The sequence below is a fragment of the Anopheles marshallii genome, chromosome 2, assembly GCF_943734725.1.
Source record: "Anopheles marshallii chromosome 2, idAnoMarsDA_429_01, whole genome shotgun sequence".
In the NCBI taxonomy this organism is placed as follows: Eukaryota; Metazoa; Arthropoda; class Insecta; order Diptera; family Culicidae; genus Anopheles; species Anopheles marshallii.
Window position 1 is genome coordinate 45474706 of NC_071326.1, and position 21171 is coordinate 45495876.

At 43.2% G+C, this 21171-nt stretch overlaps 2 protein-coding genes across 4 annotated transcripts; one reads left to right on the top strand and one right to left on the bottom strand.

Annotated features, from left to right (window-relative positions):
* Window positions 1-26: 26 nt before the first annotated feature.
* Window positions 27-3635, bottom strand: LOC128715428 (protein transport protein Sec23A). 3 transcript variants are annotated; one of them, XM_053810343.1, is made up of 2 exons: window positions 1404-3635; window positions 27-116 (listed from the first exon to the last, which is right to left on the bottom strand). In XM_053810343.1, exons 1-2 carry the CDS (start codon window positions 3633-3635, stop codon window positions 27-29), a joined length of 2322 nt encoding a protein of 773 aa, XP_053666318.1. The 3 variants fall into 3 exon arrangements, with proteins under 3 accessions (XP_053666318.1, XP_053666310.1, XP_053666303.1); XM_053810335.1 differs by having other exon boundaries at window positions 1398-3635; XM_053810328.1 differs by having other exon boundaries at window positions 1395-3635.
* A 2440-nt stretch (window positions 3636-6075) lies between these two features.
* On the top strand, window positions 6076-13797 carry LOC128708056 (uncharacterized). The gene is made up of 5 exons (XM_053803014.1): window positions 6076-6196; window positions 8361-8562; window positions 9193-9418; window positions 9495-10842; window positions 10934-13797. The coding sequence occupies exons 1-5, from the start codon at window positions 6079-6081 to the stop codon at window positions 13795-13797; spliced, it is 4758 nt and encodes a 1585-aa protein (XP_053658989.1). The 5' UTR covers window positions 6076-6078.
* Window positions 13798-21171: the final 7374 nt, after the last annotated feature.

The window sequence follows — 21171 nt, forward strand, 5'->3', positions numbered from 1 at the left end:
GATGTCGAGGTTGCGGCCTGAAGCAGTTAGGTTGTGGACGAAACAGCCAATTTCTTCAGATGCTCCATGAACACTTGTAGCGAAACGTCGTCTGTAAGCACGGGGGCACCACCGTCCTAGATAAGGGGTTGAGATTGATTGATTAAATGGAGAAAGAAGGAGATAAAAATACGTTACAATCATGGAATCGAATAAGGATCGAGGGCCGATAAGTTTTGTTAGTAGAGATGATTTTGTTTTAACAATTTTGAAGTGCATATTACATCCCATTGAATCCAAATACCTAACCCAAATTGCAAGATTGCTGTACCAGCTTGTACCAGACCAGTATGTGTAATAGAATTTAACACGTAAAGCATAAAATAAAATATATTTATAAATTTACGAATCCTCTGACTAAATGTATAATTTTAATATTTAATTCTATTATTAATTTTAGACAATATAAGTAATATGTAATGTTTAATAAATCATAAAAAATTATCAAAAAAATCCAAATCATAAAATATCAAAGTTAACCATATTCACAAATGCGATAATATACAATTCTCATTTAATTTGCATGTTGTGTTACCATTTTTACATAACAAAAACATAAACATCTTAACAGAAGTAAGTAAAACATCATAATTATACAAAATTAAGGATAGGAATAGTAAGCAGATGGAAGCATTCCAAATTTTAATTGTAACCCCCTTATAGTATATCACAGCGAACCGTTGATGTTATTAATTTATTTGCGATATCAGTGTGTATTGAAATGATATATAATTAGAGTGAATAGGGTGTGTAGGGGGAGTAGGATTGAATGAAAGAACCGTTAGGTTAATCCCGGTGTGGTGAAGAATAGTTTACGATGTTCCATACCAGTCCCATAGATTATACCAAATAGTATGCTAATATTCTTAACCGATTGAGTTACAATGGTGGTATAAGTAAATTTAAAATAATAAAAATGAAAAAAAAAATAACTACCGCACTCGGTACCGCCATCTGCCAACGTGTATGAAACCGTGTAAGTTTCAGTCACGAGGGGAAAATGGACGGGAAGGCAACAAAGTTATTCGAGTATATTGTTTGGTTTGTTCCGTGTCGGGGCAGTGATTGTGGATAGGAATAATGTTGTGTGTCCGACCAGTCGGGTACGTCGTTTCAAGAGGGATGGCAATCGTATGGCGATGTTGAGAAGGAGGTAACCGTAATCAGTGTGTGAAACATGATCAATGTTGAATAGTTTCAATCACAATCACCACGACACACAATTCACACATTGGCAAAAAAGAGAACACACATGGGAATCAATTTAGAATATTTTAAGTACAATTGATTATAAAAAAAAAAAGATTAAACTGTGTTCAGCTGATTTTTTTTGTTCAGATATTCTATCTACAAACGACACTTACCTGGCCGTACGCGTACATATTGTTGTGGGTTTGGGAAGGATTAACCTTCGACAGGAGGAACCGAGCTTGGGATCCACCCTGCTCCGTATCGATGTATCGCGGCATCGGGAAGCGTGTCTGCAAAATCTCTTGCGCATCATCTACGGGCGCCTGCAACAACTGCTTGAAGTTCTCGTACTCCGGCATGTCCTGGTACTTATCTTTGCGCCACTGCGCGATCGTCTCACCATGGAAGATAAGTATCTGGAAGAACGTGTCCATCAGCAATATCCGATCAGGCTGGATGGAGGACGTATCGAGCAGCACCGGTTCCGGTGGCCCATTGAACGAGTACGAGTAAAGTATCGGTTGGATCATGATCAACGACTGAGTGAGATCCTCGCGCATCAGCATATGCCGATAGAAGGTTGTTTCATCTGGGCTGTTGTTGAACACCTGCAGGAACTGCGACCGACGCAGATGGTACATGAACTGTGGGAAGAGCGAAAAGTTTTCTGCCAACCTAAAGCTGTTCGGATCATCCTTGCCGTATTCGCCGAACTTCTGGCACAGCCGGATCAATTGACGATCGATCCAACGGAGCGTATCTGGGCCATCATCCGATTCCGCCCGATACACGACCATGCGGGACATTAAAACGGCGGCCGCTTCCTGATCGAATCCGGCGCTGATCATATGCAAATTAGCAGTTGCGTCTGCCCAGCTGCGCGCGACGGTCGTCACACGAATGCGTCGCTGCCCGCTGGAATGTTGATACTGTGTAATGAACTGCAGACAACCTCGACCACCTTGTGGTATCGGAGCCGCATGTTGGTTGGCCACCTCGAAGAAAAAGGCCATGGTCGTGTTGGGGGTCATGGTGCACAGTTTCCATTGTACCGTATTGCCCATGCCGATTTCGGTGTCCGAGACGGACGCATTTTTCACGTTCAATGATACACACGATCCAATACCACCCTCGATTTTCAGCTCGCGTGAACATTTGATCTCCAGCGTGCCGTTAAACGCCATCTTGAGTTCCGCTTTCTGATCCGCGGCAAACACTCGCTGATAAGTTTGCTTAAACAGCGAGGAATTGAACGAATCTCCCATCACCATATGACCACCGGTAGAATTGCAACACTGCTTCATCTCCATCAAACCCGTCTGATCGAGTGCACAGGAATAAATGTCAATGCAGTGGCCATTAGTAGCCGTGCGCAATGCTAGTGCTTCGTAGTGTTTGATCGCTTTCTTCATAAACTTCGCATTGTCCTTCTGAATATCATGATGCGAACGGATCGGGTGCTTTAGCTCATCATCCACCACCTGACCCGGCCCTTGGGAGCAAGGTCCACCGACGAACAGCATAATACGGCCACCCGTGTTCGGGTACGTACACTCCAACAGACCCACTGCAATCGAGAGTGCAGCTCCCGTCGAACGGAGGTACCGTTTGCCTTGAGGTACCGGCCACGGATCACGCTGCAGTTCGCCAAGCAGATCGGTCAATGCCATGTCACACTTGTGCAGAGGTTGGAGGAATCGGTTGGCCGGCGGAACTGGTGCTGCTGCGCCCCGCATCGCTTGCTGCTGGTGCTGCTGTCCCGGTTGCTGGGGACCGGGAACACGACCGATTCCCAACATATCCTGGATTTGCTTCGCATTCAGATCTTTCGTACCGCGGAACACATAACTTTTCGAGCAACCCTCCGTGCCGAGCTCGTGCACTTGCACCATTTTGCCGAAGGTAATCAAACCAACGAGCGCATTTGCGGGAAGCAAACTAAGTGACATCTGCAGCGAGTCCTTCAATGCCGTCAGCTCCTCTTCGTCCATGCAGGTATCAACGACGAACAGAAACACCGGTGGCATACACGGTGCACGCGTGATCGTGTACTCGATCGTGCTGAAGCCCGCGATTAGCTCGGCCGGTTGGTGCTGCTCCGAGATGGCCGCATACTGTGGCGGGAACGGATTGCGCTGGAAACAAAAGTTGCACACCCACAACTTCGCCCTGTAATCCACCTGGCAGAGCGGGTTCAATATAGCACGACAAGTTGTGCGCGTACAGACGACCGGGTCGTATAGAATCGGTGGCAGATCCGGACGTTCTTTCAGCGGTTGGTAGAGACACCCGAGCGGTACAACCAGACGCGTGGAATCAATACGGCTCGAAGGCCAAACGTTCCACGTAAAGCGAATACCATCGCGGTCTTCGTTTTGTTGAATAAATTCCTCGTACGTTGTCATCGTGTCTGTTCTGGAAGGAAGATATGATTGAACCGTGCACAGTCTTAAAGTATAACCGGCCAAAACGTACCTTTCAAACAGCGACAACTTACGACACTTCACAATTATTTAAAACAATTTCCGTACAGAGAGAATCAATCGTTTTACGCTTGAACCATGTTTAAAAATTGCCTTTTTCACGACCCGTGCCTTGCAGGACTAACAAAACCACGTAAACTTGACGATGGCAAGTCGAACACGTCATTTCGCCCGAACATTTTTCGCCCAATTGTCAAAATTCGGATAACAGGGGTTTTCGCAACAATATCAATGGGGTTTGATTTTGAAAATAAAATAATCCAAGTCAATTGAACAGATGGTTCTTAAAAAAAAGTTTTTAATTAAAGCATTTGTATAATTTATGTTACAGTTAAAAAATAACAGCTTTAGGTATGTAAATATAAACATAATTTACCAATGTTAATTAAAACGCCTCTCGTCAAATGTCATTCACACGTTTACGCCCATGACCAACCATCGACTTTAGTGCCTATTGGTCTTACGTAGCATCTCTATTGAAAGAAGAAAGTGTCCGCGTTGCGCTGCCTCTTCTTCGGTGCAGATGGGCGTAGAAAAACGGTCAAAAGTGAACCTCTATTGCTGGTGCGCATAAATAAAACGTATTTCATGCGTTAGCATTAACCTCCGGTAAATCAAAGTGCTAATGTGGCAGTGCCAAGAACGGTGCAGTGGGGCAGCAGTGCATCGACAGTCGGTCGTCGTTGGTGAAAAAGGTCCTGTGTCCTTCTGTTAGGAGGAACGGTGGAGAAAGCTGCGAACACCATCGCGGTCCAGCTGTGTGCAGTACGGCCCTTAATTTACCGCATCTGGCATCTACGAGGCTTTTCTACACTTCGTCCGTGCATCGTCAATGTACCAAGAGGCCAGTGAACGGAAGAAACGTCATCGTCATCGAAAACGGGACATCACGGAACGGTGCCACGACGGGCCCCAAAAAAGCTACAACGCATTATTTTACGTCGCCTGTCGTGTTTCACCTTCGCATTGGTGTCGCCGCGAGTCTCAATAATCGTGATTCGCGTGCATACCATCCCTCCCATCATTGCGGACCACTTCCCGTAGCAGTGGCGTTTCTGTGTTAATGCGTATGTGTCGATTCAACGTCGTCGTCGCTTCTTTTGGCGACGTTTACATACCGCACTTACTCATCGAATCACCATCCAACGCACACTTGCAGACTGCGTTCCTCGAACCACACACTCACACATACGCCTGTACTTAGCTGCACCAAGGTGACGTGCATCGTGTGGTGTACGTACGTGCATGTGCAGTAGTGTGTGTTATCGCTCAAACAACTGTCAGTTGTAGGCAAAAGGAGGAAAGAGAAGCACCACCGTCGCCACTTTGCGCCGTGTGCGAGCGAGAGAATGTGACAGAAAAACAAAAATAATACTACGGTCGAAGGGCGGTGATGGGTAGAGTTTCGTTTTGTCTACGCGGAGGTGTTTACACGGAGTTGCCTAGGTTCTTAAATTAAATAGATGTTTCATTTCACCATTATTTTCCCGTTCGTGCGGCTGCTCGCGATTCGTTTTAGTGTGTTGGGTGTGTTGAAAAAGTGCTGAAATTTTCTCCGTTACTGTGCGGGCGAGAAAAACCCCCGTGTGTAGTGTGTGTGTGGGTTTCTTCAGTGTGTCGTTGAATCCAACGGAACGACCTCACGATTTTATGTCCATCCGCGGCAACATAACAAAAGACGTAGTTGCAGCTTGAGTTTGATTTCAGCCCCCGGGGTGAAGACGAAGGAGAGTAGAGGAATAGGCAGAAAGGTTGAAGTGATAATGAATCGTCCAAGTGCGGTGATAGGTCGCTAATCTTCGCTGGTTACAGACAACCCCCATTTACACGGAACATACCAGAACCGAGAGAAGCCTACATGATGTGAATGTGATAAAGCGAGCTGCAACGGAACCTACGTTCGAGACAGAACAAGTGTCCACTGCTATTGTGATCTTTCTGTGTTGCCTGTGGGATGTTACCCAGGGAGACAAACCATCAACATCAAGTCATCGCAAAAAACTGTGTTTGCAGCAGATGACCGAATAGTTTGGACGAAACGACGTATATTTATCAGGTGTGTTGCCGCCTGATTATCACACCGGCTGTGATCTAAGTGAGCTAGAAATGTAAGCTTGTGTATGGTTGCCTTTATCACGCACTTCAGAATAGTGTTGTTAATTTTTCACTGTAAAAAAATAGTGAAACGTTTGCTATCTAACATTGAACACAGTTTTACGTGCGTTTCGTCCAGTGTATAACCTGTGTTCCAAGAAGAAACAGAGTTACTTAATTCGCCGATTGGTGCATACATCCGTGCGAAGGGAATTCGGCTGCAGGAGCTTACTTTATTGCATAGCTTTTGAACTTCAACCTTCTCAGCACCATGTGGACCCCATCGTATGACATCATAATCGAAACATTGACCGGATCCGAGTTCGAGGTGACGGTCAACGATCGAGACACAGTTGGATATCTGAAGTCGGAAATTCAAAAATATGAAGGTAAGTCTATACGTAAACAAATTAACTAGCTAATTTTTGTTTCTAATTTTAGCACATAATGGCACTAAGAGCGTTTCCAATTGGTAAAAGAACGAATAAAAAATCTAAAGATACGGTAGATTTATAATCTCGTTCAAAAGTTGAAATTATTCATCTATATACTGCTGAAACTAGATTCATACCGTGATACTGTATAGAACGGTAGTATTAAGAATACAGTTGAAGTTTTATGCAATCTTCTCTGAAAGGGACCAACCCTTTTTTATGTCCAAGTTTGATGGAATGCAAGGGATAGAGAATTCAATAAACAATTCAATTCGATCGCTAATAATAGACACAACAAGATTGTTAATGGTAAAGGTTTTTTCCTAATGCGTTGGTAGTATTATTTTCAGCGATACAAGACTTACAATTACACTTGTATCGTGCCAATAGTCCACCCACGATCGTTTCACGTGCACTTTGTGCCGCGTGTCACCGATTCCAATGCACTGATAACACCCTGGAAATGGGTGTAGGGAATGATGCGAATGCGCGTGTGTGTGTTTATGTGTAAACTAATATATGCACAATTTCATGCGGATGGTAACGGACCATATGAAGGTGGCACTGATGTGCATTAGCACCGTGAAAGAGATTCCCCCGAGTCTTCTTATCAATCAGTCACACGTTCCCACGTAGTTTCTGTCAGTTGACGCGATGACAAAGATGCAAAACGGTACCCGTCATTGAGTTGGTCATGCACACGCCGGCGTTGGTTATTACTACAAATTTTTTCTGGTGCAATCGAGATCATACCGGTGCGTTTGTTCGCCTTTTGGTCATCCCGTGCGTTGCACTGTTTTATTCATGGTTTGATTGATGAGCCATGATCCTTCAAACGATCAGAGCTTATCTAAGAAGAAGACTGCTAACCAATTACGGCAACAGCAAACAATTTTTCTTGTTTTACATTGGCTTAGATGCTACCCCAGCTATTGTTTGTTGGGTGAAAATTGAGGAAAGAAATTTTCACTGCCTTTTTTTGACCATCCATACGATACGTGACAGTTCATACAGATTAAATCGAGCGCTATGACGGTCGTCCATTCGAACCGAGTATTTTTGCCGATACCGGTAAAGGTGTTGATGTTGCCGTGTTAGAGAACCAGTTCCTTAGTTCTCACCATGGCTGGGGAGACAATCTAATCAGTCAAAGTCTCCTACACGATAGTCTCAGGGATGGATTAGTTCAACCTCTGCTCCAGATCCTTTCGTTGCGATACTGAATCGTGTGTTTTTTTTTAATGCCATCTTTCCATTTCTTTGTTTGATGCAATTGTTGTAAACAATAAGCAAATCTGCGTTAAGTTGCTATTGTTTTTATGCTTAGATTCAACCTCAAACGTGTCTGCTTATAGTTACTATATCACTCAGTCAGTAATTGGTCATATCAGCTTCCATTGCTTCAGGTGCCATTGCTTTGGTTCGGATTCGGTCGAGCATGGCCCAAATGCAGTTATCTCAAACGTTTTTGCTACATGGAGTGTTGGTTTTGCATCACGTTCGGTTTGGGAATTCTCCGTGACAGATTGCTGGACACCATTTCTGACTTGGTGTCAATCATTATTTTGGCAATAACAATGGAACGGAAGACACTGGATCCTAGGTAGTTCCTCATCGCACAGCTTGAAGGGTCTTATCATTCATTCAATTTCATTCCATTCATTCCATGCCACACTTTCACCGATGGGCGGTTTTTGTCGTCGTGTGTCAAAGCAAAAGCTCGTGCTAGGTTCATAACAGTATATTTTACCGTGTATATGTTCGAATCGCCTTCGAACGGGCGGCCGGTCCAACCCCGCAATAGCAAAACGGAAGGAAGGCGCCTTCAAAACGATGCAAAATACGATTCTATTTATAAACCCATCTATCCCAGTCATATGGCGGTGCAGCTTTTGACGCCGGCGCACATGCCAGGGATAGTATATTTGTGCATTACTATTATTATTTTTTTACTATGCTCTACTGTGTGATTCCATATGTGAGTTATAGTGTGTAAGTTTATTTACCATCACCACTGTTACTTCTAAATGTTTCTATTCTTTAATCAGTCCCTTGTTTCCTAACTTTAGTGGTTATTCAATACGGTTTTGATTTACTAAGTTTTCTTTATTGCTTACAGGCATTCCGATCAGCCAGCAGCATTTGCTGTACAATCACAAGGAGCTGAGCGACGCGATGGAGATGAAAGATATCCCACTGGTGAAGGGTTCGCGCGTGAAGCTTGTTCTCGGCATGAAGGGAGGCCCAATCTCCTCCAAGCGACTCTTCACGATATCCTCAGACTACGACAACTGGCTTGACATGAGCGATGTACTGTCCGGGTAAGTATCGTTAGGGGTCATACGGTTTGCCGAAAAAGAAGCAAAAAACACTGTATTGTCAAGCATCGTGGTTTTTTTTGCATCGGTGCCAAAATATATCACAGGAACTTCATATCCTTCCTGTGTACACGAGCTCTTGCGGTCACTGTGCTGCACGATGGGCGGAAAACACTCGTGGCTGTGTCTTGTGTCAGCTTCGATCGGTTTTTATTTATTTTTGAACGCTTTCTAGTGTTAGGGCGTGTCTTGCTTATTCTTAATGCAGATTAGTCTTCACCTTCTTCCGGATAGCCGGATAGCTCCGGGAGGAGGAAGTGGCAAAAAAGCACCAAAAAAAAAGTCCGTTTTGCTGGCGGCACTGGGGTCGGTCAGTGGGGCTATATTTAACTATTTCTAAATCACGCGACTCATTGATGTCGCCCTGATGGGGATGTTGGTGTGATGCGTTAGTATGTGTTGCCGTCTTTTTTTCTTTGATCAAGTCTCGACTCGATCCCGCCTACATCGGATTTTAACGAAACATTGCACCCAGTCATGCAATGTTTCTTCTATGAAACTGTTAGCATAATTCTATTTATTTGTTGATACAATGTTGAATAACAATCTTATATTCTCTTCCACTACTTACAGCGAAGATTTAATAAACCTGCAGAGTCCAGGATTGAAGCTTCTTCTCTACAAAGACAGCAAAAAGAACGTTCATCGATTGATGAAGGTTCGGGCAGAAAAAAGTTGCGATGGCATGAAGGGGTCGATGTCGCGTTCCATTATTGGAAGCGGTGCTTCCGGGCAGGGTTCATATGGTCCCGGGAACCTCATCAGCCAGAAAGAACGTGATGCTGCAATAACTAAGCAGGTACTTGAAAATTGAACGACATTGCATACAAAAGTATAGTGTATAATGATTGCCAAATTCGCTCCGATTTTTGCAGAAAATGGATCAAATTAAGGCTAAGTTAAGTATGAAAAAGAAAAGACTCGGCGGTACACAGGTTAATAACGAGGAAGAAAGTGTACATCTGCAACAATCGAAACCAATGGAACAGTTAGAAGATCGTGCCGGATTTGGTTTGAACGATTTTGCCGAGAGCGGTAGCAGCAAGGCAATTCGCAATCCAACGCAACAGTACCGACACAAGAAACGGCATCATCACTATCACCATCATCATCATCAGCACCACCCGCATCAACATGAGACTGTTATTAAAGAGGAAAAGACACCCATAGGCTATCGGCCAGGAACGGCAGGGAGTGGAGGTGGCGCAGCGCTTGTAGCCAGTGGACACAACGCTTCCATGGTGGGAACGATCGGATCCATGTTACCAAGTGCCGGAACAGCAAGTTCCGCACACCGCAAATCCATGCCCACTGTGATTGATATTGGCCGGTCGGAGCAAGAACAGACCATACCACCCATAAGCTACGGGTTGGTCAACCTAGTGCACGGTTCGACCGCCGCCACTACTGCAGGGCGTTCACCAACCTTGGAGCTAGAAAAACGATCTCAAATTAGAGAACATCTGCAGAGAAACCGTTCCTTCAAAACTATTAGCGCGAAAAATTTGGATTTTGTACGCGAAGGTTCACCACAGGTTAGCGGTGGTGGCTTAAGCGATAGACACTCCGGATCGGCCGGTCTTGAACGATCACTATCGTTCCATTCGAACGGCATATTGAGCCGAATGGGATCAGAAACGACACTAGATAGCGGTTACAGCAACATTCGGCGCTGTACCGCTGGCAGCCAATTGCGTAATAATCACGCTAGTCTAGGCACACGGCACGCTGGTAGTGGAGGTGGAGGCGCAGCATGTACGACACAGTCACTACACAAGTTGGATGAGAGTCGTGTATCGTCCGCTTCGTTGCATGACCTTATCGAATTGCTGAAATACACACAATCAAAACAGCGCACCATTTCTAACGATTCGCTCAATAAGCTGATGCTGAACTACTCGAAGAAAGTGTACGTGCCGCACCATCTGTATCATCATTCGCAGACGGGTAAAAAATCGCTTCCAGAGATAAATCCCTCTTTGAACAACATCGATGAGTATTTACCAGACTATGACTTCGGGTTGAAGACTTCTTCCGGCACGTCTTCAGCAACTACTGCTGCTAGTGCAGCATCTGCAGCAGCTGGCGCTATACCGAAGATGGCGACGAGAAGCGAAGATTCATTAGACTGCAAGATTGCTTCGGCGGAATATGCCTTTAAGAATGCTGGCAGTGGAGGAATGGACAAGTCGTACCGCACGCTGTACAAAACAACGTCAGAGGGTAATTGAACACTTCCAACAATTATTATTTTGTGTCATTTTGGTTATTATAAGGTTTTTTTTCTTCTTTCACAACTTTCTTGTAAATATAGATAACAGCGTTTACGAACTTCCGAAATTACTCATCCGTGAAGATTCGCCGGTCGAATCGTTCCTTGGCTCCTACTCGCAACTGGAAACAGTCGCAGCACGGCGAGGGGAGTCACCCAAAAATAATTTTACCTCTTCAACCCATCTGCAAGATATGGAAGGTACAGATTCACTCGATCCGGATACGCAAAGTGTATTGCCTGAACCAGGGATGCTGGAACTAAGACCACTACCCAGCAGCTCATCGGCTGCGATTGTTGGCGAAGCGAAGTTAGCATCAGAATCCCTGCTTCAATTCGCGCAAATTGCAGCCGAAAGCGTAAAATCAAGCCAGACTACCGCCACATCGTTAAGCTCGAGTTCGCTGTTCGGAAGCAATAGTAGTCTAACTGGTACGGCGGTCGGTGGTGACAGTACAGGCTTTGCAGGCGCTACAGTGAACGGTGGTGGTAGTTCGTCTGCTGCCTGGTGCCAACACTGGAATCATCGGCAAGAACATCAGCAACCGCACGGTGGTAATTTTGTTAGTTCAAACGATTCGCATTTGATAAATCCCCGGCGCCATCATTCGGATTTGGATATCAGCGAGCTAGAGTTGAAGTTTATTAATACCGATGCGAATGTGTCGAATCGTGTTCCCGAATGTGGTAACGTAACGAATGACACAGGCGACTACACAAACCTTATCAAACTACCGGCGATACCAAACCTGGGCACAGATAACGGCTGGCTCCAGTTATCATCGTGGGACACTGTGCGTTTCGGGCGAGAAGACGAAGATGCGGACGACGAGGAAGTGGTGGACGAAGAGGACATACCCGACCACGAGGAAGTTGATCACGATGAGGAAGATGATGAAGAAGAAGAGGAAGAGGACAATGAGCAGGATCGAGACAGAGTTACATCATCCTCGTGCTCTTCCATACGAAGACCGCGCGAATCTTCGAACTCGACCAGTTTCATTCATAGTCACCTTTCGATATCATCCGATGAGGATGATCTGCTGAATGTTGCAGAAATGCGTGATGGTGCTGGCGTAGTTGGAGGTGCTTACAAACCAGGCGGTAACAAATCAAAATCGATCGACCTAAACGAATTTCGCAAAGCGTTCGGTAGCAGTCCAACTCTTTTGAACGGATTTCGTGGAGGAGCGAGTTGTACCCGACTTGTACCACAGCTTTCTCGTCTCGAGACAATTCCCTCGCAGTACAGGCGAGGCTACACCAACTTGAACGATGCGTGCCTCTCGAGTTCTACCTCGGAACTGGAGTGTGTAAGCAATGGAGCGGCCAAGAAAAAGCATCCAGGATTGTTGCCTCCACCGAACGACGATTCGAGCGTTCTTTCATCGACATTGCTAAAGTACCGCAAAGATGGCAGTGTTCCTTACGTGCGAAGTAACGAAAATTTAAATCGGTACAAGATTTCGTTGTGCTCGGGCCCTGCGGCACGTCGGCGTATGGGCGACAGTGATGAAGCTCTTGCTGGAAGCGATGCCTTGTACCTGAGGCAGCGGCAACAGTCGATAGGCGCCGGTCGACATTTGCCAAGCATTCGCGATCATCTAGCCAGCATCGCAGATTCGGAAGCAAACGAAACGGCGGACGGCGCTTGTAACGGTAACAACAGCGTTAATGCATCCAATGAAAATGCCAACCCGAATCGCACCTTCGTGGTTAGTGGTGATTTTGAGAGTAGATTTTCAAGATTAAGTTGCTGTTCGGCTCCAAGCGTAGATGTTCCTTCGAAGCCGTTCTCTCCCGGTGGTAATCGACCAACGGGAACATCGAACTATCGTACTAAGGAACATTCGTCGACTGTCGGTAGTAGTGCAGGACTGATGCGAACCACATCAACCGCTGACGATCGTAGTCGCTTCTTGTTTGGCGAGGACTCAACCTCATTGCAGTATAATGGAAGCTCATCTTCGGCACATCTAAAGCCGACGGACTATTACTTCCCTTCGGACGAAAGTTTGTTCAATATGGATTCGTTTTTTGACGATTTCGTTGAGATTGACACTAGCGACATATTTGAAAGTACAGAATTTATCAATATTAAATCTGGCTCTGGGGGAAGAAAATGTGATTCTTCCTCTAACGCCTCGACGACCCTTGTGCTGCCCGATATACATCCGAAGCAGCAGCATCCGCAGCAGCCTCCGTCGCAGCAACAGTTGAATCACCATACATTGCAACGTTCACAGTACGGTGTCAACGAGAACTTGGAACTGCAACAGCATCAGCTGCGAGTGCTTCGAAATTTAAAGTCGTTCACTTCGACAAGTGGCGATGATGCTCGAAAGCAATACTTCCGAGCCGGAAACGGTCAGGGTAGCTCATCAGTAACGGATTCCGACGGTGTAGCAGAAGGAGGTATACACTTTTCCGCCCATCGAGCCTTCCTGCAAGCCGGCCAGAATATGCGGGACGCGGAGGAGGAAGGTATCGCTTCAATCATTCAACACATCGATCAAGAACGGTTGTGCGAACAGCGCACATCGTCATTGCCGCCAGACGCGACGACGGCATCTTCCATAATCTTTCGTGATGATAGTGAAAGACTGTTGAGGCTCACGGACTATCCTGCAGATCGCAACCCGCAAGCTGTAACCGGTGGAACGAATGCAAACGGAACTCAACACCATACAACGGAACAGATCAAATCTAAGAAGCTGCGGTGCGCTCAGTGCAACAAGAAGCTGGGCGTCATCATGATCATGAAGTGTCACTGTGAGAAAATTTTCTGCGCACAGCATCGATACGCCGAGGCCCACAACTGTTCGTACGATTTCAAAGTTGAGGGCCGTAAGGTGCTTGAGAAGAATAATCCACTTGTTGTGGCGGATAAGTTACCGAAGATATAAAAATACGAGCAGATATAGTCCACTGTGTAGCTAGAATTCAAAGCACCGTATTATATGACGGATTAGGTGTGGCAATGTGATGGTGATTTTGTGTTTAAACCATTATATGTGATTCGCAATGGTGTGTGCGTGTATAAGTTAGGGGATGAGAATATTGAAGGCTGCTTGTAATATAACTGCTCCAAAAATGGAAAAATGATACCCAATTTGATCACCTGTAACACAAATTTCGTTGCGTATCATTGACGTTTTTTTGTGATTATTTCGAGATTATTAAACAATTAAAATCGCATGTAGCTGTCAGATGTCGGGGATACATGTAAATCTGTCTGGCAATATGTTAGCATTCATTGTTCAAGGTATGGATATAGGTTCTTCTGTAGTACTTCAATCCTTAAGGCTTAGATCACAAGCTGGCAAGCTTGATCTAAAGTGTATGGCCGCAGGTGTTACACCACCTGCTACATCAGAACGGGCCCTAGATTGACTTAATAGCTTCATAGAGTTTCGACACGACTCTTTTGAGACACTGCGGATTTACAGTACGCGGAACCCTTGGTTTGTGCATACATCATATTTCCCTCTATCAAGTAGAGGGGTGCAGCCCTTTAATCTTTTATGTTTGTTTAAATACTTTTTCAACAGTGTTGCGCTATTGTTTAGTTGCTGCGTACAATCGTATGTATGTATGCAACAGCTATATTACGGCTGTGCGCCTTAACAACAAGGTTTGCGCGTTATGTTACTGAAAATGGTATACATTTACTGCACCTATTTACTCACTGCATTAAACTAGGTGGTGGAATGTATTAGGTTTGAAAAGATAACTGAAATTAGTAATCTGTTGCTCCTTCTCTTTTGACTAATGATGCATTGCAAAGTTTGTCAAGCATGATAATTTGATTACCGCATATTTTAGTTAGTATATGGCATAGCATTAGTAAACAAGTGGTGGTATAGAAGGAAAAAAAACAAATAACCACTGGCACAGGGTAGATAGTAGTAATCACTATTACGCTACACATCTAAAAGACACCATACAAATGATTCTGCGTCTACTGATATCTACAACGCCAACACAAGCAACGTGAAAGTTTACACACACCCACATCCATAGTTAGTGATGCATCAGAAATAATGGCTTTATTTAACATTAGTGTACATACAATGTCGTACCGTGTACGATCGAACTAAGTTATCGTAGTGTAATTTGTAGGTAGCAATACTAATGGGCTTGATATGTAGCGGAACTCAAAAAATTTTGTTTTTTTTTTTTATGTTCATGTTGTTTAGGATCTGCTTGTTCATAGTGACCTTTACGTTGGGTGCACTACTCTTGAATTATACTGTGCCCCGTAAATGCATAATTCATATAGAACCGAAGACCTTGTCCAACCAAAATTTATGTGACTTATTTTGCCGAATAATCAACCACAGTGTGTACGAACTACATCAATATCAGAAGGATAGTTTATGTAACTTCTTTATATGATTATATCCATGCAATCTTTTAGATTACGATTCATGTTGCACATACATTCATTACGCACAATTAGCGAATGTGCATGCATTGATTAACAGATTATTACGTTTTTTTTATTTCTTTTTCAAGGAATTACTTTAGGAAGGGCATATTTTATTTAGCACGCAAACAGTACTTAAGATAAACAACGGCAAAAACACAAAGGGAATAGTAGCTAAAAGTGAGCTAAACTAACACATTTATCTCAGATATGTATTTATCAAATCACCCAAATATTTTCTATATTCGTCTATCTGCAAGAACACGCTTGCAATAGCGATGGAGAGGGAGATTTAATGATTTTTTTATGCAATAATGTACTAACTGTTGCGTTATTTTATTCCAACCTACACCTTTGTAAAGCTATAATGCATGTAACATAAGATACGGGAAACAAACTAATGGAGCATACGTTATGGAAAAAAACAATGTAAACAAAAGAAAGTAAGAAAAAAAAAGAAGAAAATAATCTAAACATGTGAGAGACATTATTACATGCCTCTTGCATTTAAAAAACGATCGGAAAACGGAAAAAACGATGCTTCCTCTTTTTGAGTACAAACGACTTTAAACATATCCGAAATGGATCCGAACTCTTTATTTACTATGGGCAGAGCTCAAAGTTAAGGGTACGTCATCACCGGCACTCTATGCATCTCTGGATGACTCTCGGATGCTCCAAACTACGAAGGACTTCTGGAGAAACAATACGAATTGCTATAGATTTTTCCGGATGCATCTACTTTCTACATAATTATTTGTCAGTATACTATCACAATTCATTATTACCGTATTATAGCCCCAAGATTTTCTTCTCGATTGTTCATGAGCAGTGTTCTACGAGTGCAAAAATGCATTTTTGTTAAGATTTTCTATATTATTTCATGTATTATGTGGTGCAGATCATCTTTGTACAATTTTGCTCTCATCAATACTACAAATGTACATTAAAACGATGCCGATCGTTAGCTCTAAAGTGATTCTATTTCAATTGTATATTAGGTCATCGCTTTCCTTTCGTTGAAATCCCCATCGGTTGATCATTGAGGAGAACACCCACAGTGGAGCTAACTCCTATCTCGAAAGCTATCTTAATTCGACGCACGAGTATGGTAACAAATGTAATGCTTCTATCCAACAGCCTGGCTGGCCAACAGGGTTTAACGGTAAGCGGATTGAGCGGTCCCGGAAGATATCGAGCCGAAAAGGGGCCCAACCTCAAATGAGGCCGAGTCCACCAGAAGCCTCAATTTTGCCCTGCTGTACCTGGTTGCTGATATCATAGGCTTCGCATACACTTAGACCCTCAGACTTCCCAAAGTCCACGATGCCAAACAAAATTTTAATCAAGTAGGTCCTGCCTTGGGCGCGTCTACAAAGCATGAAGTGACAGAGAATTGAGAAAAGTTTCGTTTGATCGCCCAGCATGGACACCTTTGATCGCCTAGAATCTATAAAGATTCTATTTGGCTATACTCGTTCCCACTCACACCACCTTTTCATTGTAATTAATAAAGGACATATCAAAAACATTAGTATCAATTGATCCTTTAATTAATAAAGGACATATCAAAAACATTAGTATCAATTGATCATGATCTTTCATCATGATATGAAGGAAATGAAGGATGATCTTTCATGATGATTAGAAAACTAGGAAGAACTTACCGACTTATCAGCCGCCAATATCGCTTCGTGGTCTATGCCAGCTGCAGGCGCCGTCGAGCGCTATCGTCGCCAATCCATAATCCGGGCCGGGTGGAAGCATCAACGCCATCACATATGGACGACCTAACAGGACTTTACGGGCTGGGTCGTTCGGTGTCATTCTAATGACGTGACCAACCCACTGAAGTCTTTTGATTGTGTGTAATTCGCCGTACGACAGTGAGTTCGCCGTACAGCTCGCAGAGTGTGACTCCTCCATTGTCCTTTCACACATTCTTGGGTCAAAAATCCTTTTAAGCATCTTTCTGGGATCTAGTAAAAATGGTATTGCTAGTTTTTCAATGGGTGTTTTTGATATGTTCGGAAATAATCCAAAACGGTTTCCAATATTGTGGAATCATTTTTTTAAAGTGATATGATTGCTTTTGAAATATGTGAGATTTTTCTGACACATACGTTCTTTTCTGTTTTACACGTGACAGAATTAATGTACTACTGCTATGTGCCATTCAGCGATGTCTATCAAGCATTTTACAGGGGCCCCGTTCATTTTGCCGCTTAGGGCCCCACGAGTGTCAATCCGTCACTACCGACAGCAGAAAGTCTCCCGGTAAAATCAATGATACCATATGGCCATATGTTATGCCAGAGAGCATGGAAGTAATTAAGGGGATATAAGTAGTCAACATATTCGTAAAAATAAATGATAGTTTGTTTGCATTTACCGTAAGCTGAAGGGATATTTAAAATTATTATTATAAACTAACATACTGTAAATAACGAATTGAATCGGCTCATTCACCAATCTCTTTCTCAACTTTAAACGACCACGGGTCATGGATGGACATTTTCTGCATCTGGCGAATCAAGTACCAGCCTTTGTTTATTAACTGTTAATATATAATTTTTGGTTTTCGTAATGCTTTCATGAAACGCAAATGGGATTCACCAATTCGTTTATTTACAGCGATCTAAAAAAGGACTAACAAAAAAATTCTCTACTGTGAAAACATTCCGTTTCAACATAAATAGTTTCCGTTGAATAAAAAATCCCAAAAATGATTTTTTTTTTCAAGTGAGCCTAACTTTTAGCACGTTCGCTTCAATTTACTCGAAAGACTATCGCAATTAAATCTATTCACGCTAAACAAGTCGCAAATAGCGTTCACTTAAACTGATTGCTCTCAACTTACCCCTTGGCCCTTCGCGCCCTACCCGGACAAGGGTGTCAGATCCTTGCTGCCAGTGTAGACACACCAGGCGACGCTGGCGACGATTCGATAAAACGAGTTACTACGACCGTGGTTTGGACTTGGTTGCAATATGAGTGTGTTATTTGCTTCGCGACTCCATGGTTACCACATGCCTATGGTAGCTATGCACAAGAAGAGCGCGCGCATTTGCCGTTTACTACCAGGGCTCGGGACGCTCGGGACTGCGTTGAGAATTTCAAATCAGTTGTCGGTCCGTAATGCAACCGAGCCGTCTTTCGTGCCGTGTTTCGTAGCATATGAATCTGGTGGTATCGCGAAAAGCAGGTAACAAGCCTCCTGCGATACGGACCCCGGTCGGCTAGGGTGAAGAGTTCAGTTACCTTTCGTCATAGGTGGGTGTAAGGTGGTGTTTTAGTAATCCAATTCGAAACCGTTCCCACAAATCAAGGGGACTGAAAAAATTAAGAACCATGAAAATGTTTTGAAAATGAAATTGTAGTTATTTTTCGCTATTTCAAGAGAATAGCAGATGAATTTGAATATTTTCCGAGCTGAATCTATAAAGTGCAGAATGTATGAACCAAGTTTGGGTTGCATAGATCAGTGATGAAAATATGCATCGAGACAGATGAGACAGTTTCCATAGTGTGTGTTGTAATAGCAAGATCGATTTTCACCCGTGAACGTTTTACCTGAAATGTAGTGCCCGGGGTGGAAGTCATACAATATGCATTTTAGGTAAATGTTTTTTCTTTTGTTTGTTGCAAAATGCGTGAAACTCGTAATGGTGTAATGTAAATAAAAATTTGGACAACAAACAACAGTTGTTCTGGTTCTATATGTAACGATTTCTGTAAGTGTTAAACACTTACTGCGGTTTGGTTTGGGTTCTACCTTGTGAGAAAGTTGTTCACTGTTGATGTTGTGTCCGTGAGGTAGTCATTTCTCATAGGCTCTTTCGCAAATATCTTTAAATGGGCTTCAAACTACCGTATTTCAATAACTACGCAAATAAGTAACGTCCGTTGTTTTTATGCGAATGAGCTGGTGCTGGCAATCCTAAACATTAAACACCACGCTTGAACTTAAGACATTAACACATATGCTATTTATTTACTCCATTAAAGTCATAATGTGCATGTTGAGTAAGAGTAAACGAGTGAGTGCGAGTGTTTACTAGTTGCAAGCAGTGAGCTATTTGCAAAACGTGTAAGTGTAAAGTAGTAATTCCGTCACTTTAAACACGGCGATTTCGACGATGCCGACAGCTTGCTTCGTGCAGAAAGACCAAAAGCGTTCAAAGACAATGCACTGATGGGACCAGATCGGCATAAACTAGTATGAGCTGTTGCAATCGGATGAAACCAGCACTGGAGAATGTTATCGAAACCAACCAAGGGAATTAAATCGAACACTGCGCAAAAAAGGCCAGCTTAGCATAATAAGTTTTACCTACACGAATGTGAGTTTCAAGCCTTACTACTGTATTCTCTAGATGTTAAACGATCAGAAAATCACATGTTCCGTTAGATGGTACATGGTCTGGCCATGGCCTCCGGTTCCAGTAATATGAGAAGATCAAAAGCTGCTATTGCTTTAAGATATAAAGCAAAACGGCTTAAAGTCATTAATAGCGATGAGCAATAGTCGACGATACCCAATACTTCAGATAAAATTACCACAAATCTAATAATTCTATCAACAACAGATACTGGAACATGGGAATGATGCGCACCTAATACAATATCGCTACTATTTCTTTGAATGGTCTTAAAAACTTAAGTTCCTTCATTATCCTCGCAGGCCTCTCAGGAGTGAAGAATATTTCTGAACATTTTCCATATGAATGCCGATAGAAGGTGTTCTTGTTGTAGGTAGGATTCTATGTCTCAGAGTCGTGAAAATAGTTAGATGTTAGAAATTTACGAATAAATACAAAATTGTTTAAAATAATTATAGTTTCTTGATGAACAACTACGACCTAGTGTAAGGATTTGTAAGAAACCCAATAGGTTAGAATTTCTTAACTCACTTTTTTTCTCACTTAAAGGGACAGCCAGTAGTCTTCTACAAAAAATAACATTTTAGTACAACATATTTGAAATCCTATGATTGCATTAGGAAATGTATTTTACTACCGAATGTTACTCACACTCACGCATGTGGCAGAATAGTTTCGTACTGGTTCGGAAGTTTCCATACGTACTAGTAACGTCGAAGGGTTTGTTTGAAAGCATTTAAGTACTAGGGTGTTGTCATAATAAAAAGCATTGCCCGCCCCCGGAAGTGTATATCGCTGGAATCAAATTTCGTAGTTATTTCATGCTTTTGTTTGTGCTTAGTCAATCGCGTAGATAGGGATATCGGTTGGGACGGTTGTCCCTTGTTCCTACACCAATGCAACTAGCACCTACAACTACTGAGGGACCAAAGCGAGAGACAATCAGGCAATGTGTGTACGTCCTTAGAAACGCTCATGTTTGTGCCTATATTGTTCTCCGTGCTCATTGATAGTCGCGATTATGGATAGTCACAAGCCATCGTTAGACCTGCGTCAGTCAATTTAGGAATGGTGCATACGATGGTATTTGTGTCCACCGTTATGTTACGCTCGTCGCAACCGCGTACGACGCCCTACCAGTTTTAAATCCCCGAAGGGAACTCGAAAGTCACGATTGGTATCCTTGCAGGAATTAGTTTGCCTTACAGTAGTCGATTCGACACGATGGGTTCGAGTTAGTATACGATGAATCGTTGCAGGTGTATGATCAATGGGTCGCGGCAGAATATGTTCTCCAAGTTGGGTTGATTCACAGAATGTAGTGACTTTTCCTCCAAATTTGTTCATAGTACAGCACATCCAAAATGACAGAGTGAGTGCTCAAATTATCGCTGTAACATTAGAAGAACGTCGTAGAAAGGTTACCAATTCAAGTGTATCGGTAAAACCCTCCACTATTGCCTGAAGAA